Source organism: Medicago sativa, chromosome 5 (genome assembly GCF_051527215.1).
Source record: "Medicago sativa cultivar Bolivia chromosome 5, Bolivia_mono, whole genome shotgun sequence".
NCBI lineage: Eukaryota > Viridiplantae > Streptophyta > Magnoliopsida > Fabales > Fabaceae > Medicago > Medicago sativa.
The window spans coordinates 10,777,866-10,786,960 of NC_140753.1; the positions used below are offsets into that span (position 1 = coordinate 10,777,866).

At 31.6% G+C, this 9,095-nt stretch overlaps 1 protein-coding gene across 1 annotated transcript; it reads left to right on the forward strand.

Moving 5' to 3' along the window:
• Window positions 1-6,437: 6,437 nt before the first annotated feature.
• Window positions 6,438-8,434, forward strand: HB40 (homeobox protein 40). Its single transcript, XM_085713326.1, has 3 exons — window positions 6,438-6,694; window positions 6,783-7,108; window positions 7,957-8,434. The coding sequence occupies exons 1-3, from the start codon at window positions 6,616-6,618 to the stop codon at window positions 8,197-8,199; spliced, it is 648 nt and encodes a 215-aa protein (XP_085569452.1). The 5' UTR covers window positions 6,438-6,615; the 3' UTR covers window positions 8,200-8,434.
• The last annotated feature ends 661 nt before the right edge of the window (window positions 8,435-9,095 follow it).

Here is a 9,095-nt window from a genome sequence, read left to right on the forward strand (position 1 = left end):
TGTCATTTCACATTTTCACATTTTTTTCTTTCTTAATTTCAAAATAATGTCCATTCATATGTTAAAAAAAGTTAATAATTATATATAGAAAACTGTAGGAAACTGTATTATATATATATATATATATATATATATATATATATATATATATATATATATATATATATATATATAGAGACACACACACATGTATCAAGTGAGAGTACTTTTATTGTGAGAGGGTTAAATCCTGACCTTTGGTTATATATATATATATATATATATATATATATATATATATATTGTTTATTCATAAATTCAATTGGGGGGCCGTATCAATTTTCTAATTTGCCAGCTCTTTCGCACCCACACTTAGGGATGGAAATCAGTCGAGTCGAATCTAACTTGTCTAAGCTCGACTTGACTCGTTAAGAATTGGCTCGACTCGAACCTCAGTTCGAGTTTGACACGAACTTTTTTTTCAGCTCAAGTTCGACTCGTTTAAAGTTCACGAACAGTTTGGTTCGGCTCATTAGGTCCAATTTGTTTGATCAAAGCCCATAACTTTAGGTATGAAAGTGAGTAAAGTCACTTGAACCACATAACTCAAAGTCAAAGAATTTAGCTATTATTTCACATAGTAAATAACACTAGTATGCATCCACCAAATCCAATTTTGCCTTCTTATGTCATATGTTTCTATAATCGTATCCTCCATTTTTAATGCATGTTCCGATACATGACTATTTTAAAGTAGCTCATTTTTATCCTATTATTGCTAAGTGTTTGTCTTAGTTTTTAAAGTATTATATATATAATCAATGATCTAATTGTGTAAAGCTAATTACATATAAATTTAAAAATATTTTTTAAGTGTTATATATATAATCGAGTCATCTCGTGAACCAAACGAGTCGAACTACATATAGCTCAAGTTCAACTCAATTAGTTGACGAACTTAATTTTCAGCTCAAGTTCGACTCATTTGGTTCATGAACCAAGTTCGACAAATCAATTGTCGAGTCAAATTACGAACTCTAATCGAGTTGGTTCGGTTGCCAACCCTACCCACACACTATCTTTACTAACAACATGCCCTCAGTCTCACATTTTCTAATTTAAGGTCCTTATCAAATTCATATTGACATAAGTGTTACTAATATCCATATTTTCAATTATATATGTTCCATTCTTTTTTTTTTCTTTTTTGAGGTAGTGTTCCCTTCATTTTATCAAATTCAAAATAGTTAAGACTTAATAAACCAAGGAAAAAAAAATGATTTTTGTTAAAATAAAACGACATGATATTGGAATGTGTGCAATTTGGTACTACTATACCATAGACTAAAAGTTATCCAATGAATGGCGTGGATCGATCGATAGAACAGATACCAAATAAAAAAGAGGAAAAAAAGTCTCTCTGCAAACACCAACAACCCTTGTCTCTTTAGGGAACCCTAAAAAGATAAGCTAATTTTGATCATTGCTTACAAGAACAAAGAAATAGACTTGATTTGAGGGAGAGCTGATGAAAAAGATGTATCTCATTGGTTAGGGATTAGGGAATGATAAAATATCTTATGCTTTTTATTTTGTTTTCAATTTTTGCAGCCGATTAATTGATCCAACCATTTATCAATCAAGTCCAAAACATTAGCTAGAGAGAACCTTTTGTAAGGACAACAAAAGTTGTCACACTTTATTTCTTTCTTGTCCAGGATATTGAACTGAATATTCCTCAATAAATCGACTAGATTATTGCCACGTTTGATCTATTTTTATAAAAAAGAACAAAGTTGGAAAAAATAAAAGTGAAGGTAGAAAAATGTTGGATGACACAGATTTGCAGTTAGAGGACGGTCCATGTTACTTGGTGCTGCTGTGTGTGTGCAAGGGTACACGCAAGTTTTTCTTTTTCTTTTCCTTTATGGGTTTGATCCTAGTATAGTGTATGTTAATGCTACCACTCCCAATTGACAGCAATTACATTGTACGATTGACAAACAAACAACTGTATAACTTTTGTTTTCTTGTTTATTATTGTACGAAGTAATAACTCAAATACAATGCACATAAACACCAACAAAGAAACACTACCTAATGTTTTTTTTTCCCTCTTTCTATCTTATAACTTCCATCTTACATTGTTTGAAATTAAATATGTACATCCATTCACTCAAGAAAAAATATGTACATTCTTTCGGTTATATTCAAACATTAGTTTTCATGTTGTGAAAGTCTAGGTAACACATTCCGCCAACCTGTTGATAAACGCTCATAATATTGTGTTGTTAGCACTACTCTATACATCAAATTATGGTAGTGACTTAAGTTTTTCTATTTTATAAGGAAACAAAATAAGACTAAGTTTAGGTCGATTGGGGAATCAGTGCATGAGTCTGATTAAATTTTTTGAGACAACCTTCCCTCCCTACTTAAGGAAATAAGAACTAACCTACATTGAACCTTCCCTCGGTATCTTACATAAAATTGTGTTTTTAAACAAACAAAGACATAAAACCACACTCAATCAAATTATATTAATGCAAAAAAAAAATTGCGACGAGACTAGGGATGGCAATGGGTACCCAATGGGTAGGGTACTATAGTACCCTTCCCCATACCCGCGTTTGTAAAAAATGTCCGTACCCGAGCCCGTACCTTCGTGGGTAACAACTTCAGTGCCCTTCCCCATACCCTATGGGCACCTCAATGCTCATACCCGTACCCATTACATGCCCTTTAATTATAAAAAGACAATAAAAAACATTACAATTGCAATAAAACTATGATCCAATTTTTTTTAAAAGCAACTCATAAAATAGTAGAAATCGTAGTATTTAGTCAAATAAAAAAACATCCAAAATAATCCTCGAAAATTAAAATAAAAACATTCAAAATACATATAAATAAGTACATGCTAAAATAAACATCAAATTGATTTAAATCATAAATTTATAGCTCGTGAGCTTATGAAGGTAAGGATGAAACGATTACGATATTAGTTTTTAGGTTTAGGTTTATGCTTAAATAGCTAAATATATTAAATAATTGTACACCAAAAATAAGTAAAATATTTATTATATTATATAAATATGTATATGCGGGTTGCGGGGCTGGATAGTATAGTGCCCTTACCCGCACTGATAGACGTTTGGCAAGTGCACCAAATACTATCGAAGTAGTAAAAATATCGATCCCACGAGGACTGTTTTTAACTTCAATAATTCAATTGCGTTATAAAAATAGGATGTATAAAAGTTTATTTTGTTTTGCCACTAGGCAGTAGATTTGGTTTGATTTTAATTAAATCAAGTAACAGAAAATAAAGATTTGATTAAGAAAATATGAGAGAAAGATGAGATCAGATCCTTCGAATCCTCTAAGTTCCCCTAATTGGTCTACTGCACCTATTTGTTATGAATCCTCTTCCACTTTACGATGATTAACAAATTAGCCCTAATCAATCCCTTGAGTTAGGACCCTCTTCTTAAACTACAGCCCCTAATTCCTTAGGTGGTCTAATAATTCTTGAAGGTTTTACCGAACGTTAACCTATTATCACTAACAAACGATTATCTATTCCTAGACTAACCCTGTTTATTAGAACAATTCAATTAGGTCTAAGTCGAAAGCCATGGTCAGTGGTCATTCGTTCTCACGAAATCAAGTTATATGTGATCAAGATATAAAAAGCATTAAGAACAATTGAATTGAATAAACTAGAATTGAATTCATAAACAAAATAGAGTTTCACAGCAACATGTGTCAATTAGGGTTATAAAGATTCATCTCGGATCTAATCTCTAAGAGATTTAGCTACTCATAATCGAGTTTACAAATAGCATAATCAATGAAATAATTAAAACATACATGAATTGGTAAAAGGTTGAAGAAATAGCCCTTCTAGCCGTCTCCGATGTCTCAAAATCGCACTTTGCTCTTCAAAATCGTAACCCTTGGTCTTCAGATTGAGTGCAGTATTTATAGAAGTCATGGGCCTGACCCGTCAAAATCGCGTCGCGCCTATATATTGGCGTGCCGCGATTTCCTCTAAACAGGGAAGATGAAATTTTGCTTCCAAAATCGCAGCACGGCTTGAAATTGGCGTGGCGCGATTTCCTTCAAACAGACTTCAATATTTCAGCTTTTTGCACTCCAGAACAGTATAAATTGCATGAGAACTCTATCAAAATGTCACAATAAGTCCTAAAAATGACGTAATGACAGCATGTCATCACGCACCCATACACATCTAAATTTGCGGATAATTACCCGGACCCAAGCTCATACCCATAAAAGCGGGGTTTTACCCTACCCATTTCGGGTATTTTTTTCAGGTGCCCATCAGGATTGGGTCCAATTGCCATCCCTAGACGAGACGATGATAGTAGTGGTTGCTCTATTTTGATATAGAACAATGTCGATTTTTTTAAGAAGTTAAGCTAACCCAACAAAATTTGCATCGGATATAGTCGAACCTGCAATTTTAAGAAGAGTACCCTACGAGATCACAAGTTAACACATAAAGTCAATCCAAGTAGGTTGAAACAATGCCATTAAAGCTTTACAAAGTTCAAATTTTGAAGAGAGGAACACAAGATCAAATACAAACCCATAAAAATGGGAGTGTCAACATACACTAATCAATCAAGGGTCATGTTAATTAGTGCCCCCGGGACATTGGTTAAGGAAACTAAAAAAAGGAAGTTTAAAAATGAAAGTAACACTTTTTATGCTTTTGAAAAGTTGACAACACAAGTTCCAATGTAATACTTACCACATTTGACTCCTTAACCAGTGCCCCCGGGCACTGGTTAACATTACCCATCAATTAAATAGTCTCATTTTGAATAGTAAATTTGGAAATTGTTGTAACTACGTCAACAATGACGACAAGTCTAATAGAGGCTGGATGGGGGACCAATAGAAAGAAGTTGATTAGTGACTTGTAATTTGCCAAGCATGGAATTCTAAAATCTTCACTAATCTCGAGCCACGCATGCCGTTAACCATAAAACAATGCTAGAATTAGAAAAGCTAAGCCGTATTAGAGTGTGGCTTAGGTGAAACATATGAGTGTTAGTACCACCCAATTGGGCAACAAATTAAAGTGGCTTACATTTTCCAAATCCATATGCCACCTAATGGCTCTTCATTGTTTATCAAGGTCCAAAATGCCTAGCTTTGGGATCACAACATTTTCCATCCCCACCCCTATTTTTATTTTATTTTTAAAAAAATTATAAAGGCATGTTTTCGTTTGGATTGGGGGTCATTCTTTCTATTCTCACACACCATTATAAATTTATGACCCCTCAAATTTTTTCTTTCTAAATAGTAACTTATTTGGGAAAGCTCACTTGTTGATGACTTTCCGCTTATGCACAAGCACCAACATTATAGCAATAGTACTTATCTAGCAATGTTGTATGTGTCTTTGTGAAATCCACATATATTTTGAAAATAAAAATATTAATTGAGAAGTGTATATATTGTTAGAACATCAATTCCAAATTAAAAGAATAAAGATATGAAAACGAAAAAAAACACCCATGTGGGATAACGATGGTCACTCAATTTTATCTTTTGTCTCCGACTTCATTGCAACTACGATTTCTTTCCTTTATCAATGAAAGATTATAATTTTCAATGTATAATTTATACTACTTATTTGATTAATATATTTTAGATTATAACATTACTCTAAACCGTAGCACAAGGACTTCATATCCCGCTATCTTTGTCGTTTAGCTCAAGTGACATGTCCACTTATCAACAACTATGAAACATATATAATCTCTCACACACAATTAATTATATCAAATAACTAGAAATTTATGTTCATGAGATGAAAATTAAATAACAAAAAATGTTTCTCGAGCACAAAATCAGACATCAACACTATATTAATATACAAATTTTTTAAATTTATATTGTTTTTCTCTCCCATCAATTGCGACATTTTACACATTCAATGAAACAACATATATGAATATACAAATTTCCCTGATCCATTGTCTGACTTTTGTTTGTTTCGATGAAAAACCTCCAAAATAATAAAGGTGTAAAGATTATACGTATAGTCACATTTTATACATACATGGTTGGAGTATATCTTATTTATGATATATAATATATTGCATGTGTTGTGTCCGTACGTACATCATGTATTGACAACAATATTTAATGAAACAAAATGGCACTGATCTGCAAATTTAAGCACAATATGGGGAAGTTTGATAATGGGATAATTTTTGTCACACAATCACAAATATTAATCACTTAAACACACATAAAATATAAAAATCATTTACTGATAATATATATTATATATGTGTGTAAACCATTTAAATATTTTAGTAAATAAAATTGGAGTATTCTGTTTCTACCTTTTTATCTATGTGTATCTAAATGCTTTAAATTTTAAGCACCTCACAAAGTCTTCTCTTCATAATGAGCCTTCACCACAAAAGCTAAGACGAGACGCAACACTTCACCCCTATTATAAATACATATAGAAGCCTTAACGTTGTCTCCAAAAAACATCTCAATCAATCTCAGTACTCATCATTCTATTAATTAGGATAGCAAGCGAGTTAGAAACAAAGAGACAGTTAGTAACAAAATACAACAATGAACCATCAAGACCAAATGATGCTTATGTCTCAGTTATTCCCCGCTTGTGAATACACCCAAATAATTCCTCAACAAGGTTAGTATCAAGTTCATACATAACATTTTATTGTATCATCAAAATTTCTAGATAGTTAATTATAATATTTTTTGGTATGTTTTTTTAGGGGAGAAGAAGCCAAAGCCAAGACGCAAGCGTAGTAAGAAGAACAAAAGTGGAGAAAACAGTGCTAACCAAATATTGAACAAAAAGAGGAAATTGAGTGATGAACAGATGAAAATTTTGGAGGAAAATTTTGGAAATGAACATAAACTTGAGTCAGAGAAGAAGGATAGGCTTGCAATGGAGCTTGGTTTAGATCCCAGACAAGTTGCAGTATGGTTCCAGAATCGAAGAGCTAGGTGGAAGAACAAGAAACTTGAAGAAGAGTACTTAAGTCTTAAAAAAATTCATGAATCCACCATTCTTGAGAAGTATCTCCTTGAAACCAAGGTATACCTCTTTCTTCCTCTTTTTATGCATTTTTTTTTATGCAACTAGCTACAATTTCATTAAACTATGTTAATTTGTTTTTTTAATTAACTATTATTAAAATTTAAAATCAGTGGATTGGATTATAATTTGACATCAAAGTTTTAATTTCAAATCATCATTTCTCCAACAATATTATATTTTTTGAACAAGTCCAACAATATTATATTACTATAGTGTTATGTTTTTATTTGTCTAAACACAAACACTAGTAACGTCAATTTAGGGCAAGCATGCTACCATGTTTCTTCTCTGGTGGTCTTGGTATTTATTTTATTCACTATTGTTGTTACTTTAGCTCTACATGTCGTTGTTTCCTTTATTTAATTACTTTGTTTATAAAAGTTGTTTGCTTAGTTTAATCCCTTAAATGTTGAAAGAGAGAATAAGCACTGGCATGCAACGGTTCTTCAGGACAAATCAAAAAGAAAAGAAACCCCTTAATGAAAAATGATAAAGTAGAAACTTAGACCAAGCCGTTCACATTATCAAGTTCTCATTTGTCAGCCACACGATGTTTCATTTCATGTGGAATTTTTTAAAAATAATATACGTAAAATTAAAAGTAAGATAAATCAAAAGCACAAACAAAGAATTCCAAAAATGTGACCATATTTCCATGAGCATTGCTATTTATCTAGAGAGTGTTTATCAAAAATTTATCAAGAAAATGTCTCAACCAATTAAATTTGTTATTTGGCGGAAATCAAGGGAGGTAATGGTGTGTAATTAAGAAAAAGTGTTAGCAAATACAGTGTCTTGAAATTTTCTTGCAATAATATTTAATGTTCCATTAATTGTTTGTATAGGTGTTGAAGCTAACGGAGCAACTCTCAGAATCTGAGAAAGAAAATCAAAGGCTTCGAGAGCCAATTGAAAGGGTAACATGCAGCAGTTCAAGTACTTCATCCATGTCTCAGTCAGTGGAAGTTGTGGACCCACCTTTTCTTGGTGAATTTGGTGTTGATAACGGATATGACGATGATGTGTTTTTCATGCCTAATGAAACATGTTACTACAATGGCATGGAATGGATAAGTTTGTACATGTAGAAGAAAAAAACAATTAAGAATATATTAGTACGTAATAATATAGCATTTGTACATAATGTGAATGATCCCAATATGTAAATTAATTGTTTGCTCCTAGTTAGTGAGTTTAGTTAACTATGATTTGGGAACACACACACACACACACACACACACACACACATATATATATATATATATATATATATATATATATATATATATCCATTAACATAATGATTTTCATTTTGACTCCAAATGGTAATATCCACTGCTTTAGTTTTTGTCACCTAGTAATGTATATACATGTGTCGTGTGTTTCAAGTTCATCAAATTATCAATGCTATCTTTCACATGGTTTATTAGAACGGAAGTATACAAATTGAGAGTTAAAAATAAGTCAAATTAGCATTGGATAAGCTTGACTTTATATGGTAATAATGAGATTGAATTCTAATCAAACGGGTCACCTTATTTCTATTTTATTTTTGGCAATATATGCATATGCTTCTGACTTATTTTTTTGGGAATATATGTATTTTTTTGAGGAAAGGAATATATGTATTAAAAACAGAGGAATATTTTTTACTGATTTTTTGTTTGAAAGGATATTTTCTTACTAACTTAAATTTGCATACGTTTGTGTATCGTGCATACTAGTGCATATTATATACAGTAAAGGTTTCATAAAATAACAATATAAAATTACAATGGCATCACATATCAAAATAAGATTACAATGATAATATATAATGGGCTATTTCTTTCTTCACTATTCTCTAATCTCTCTTCTTGCGCGTCCTACTAATTGACCAAAATACCTCATATGGATTATATAATTTCAACAAAGAAACAATGTTCCGACTATATAATTTGAAATATGCTTATATATAAGCAACAATCAAAAGAATTTTCTTCAA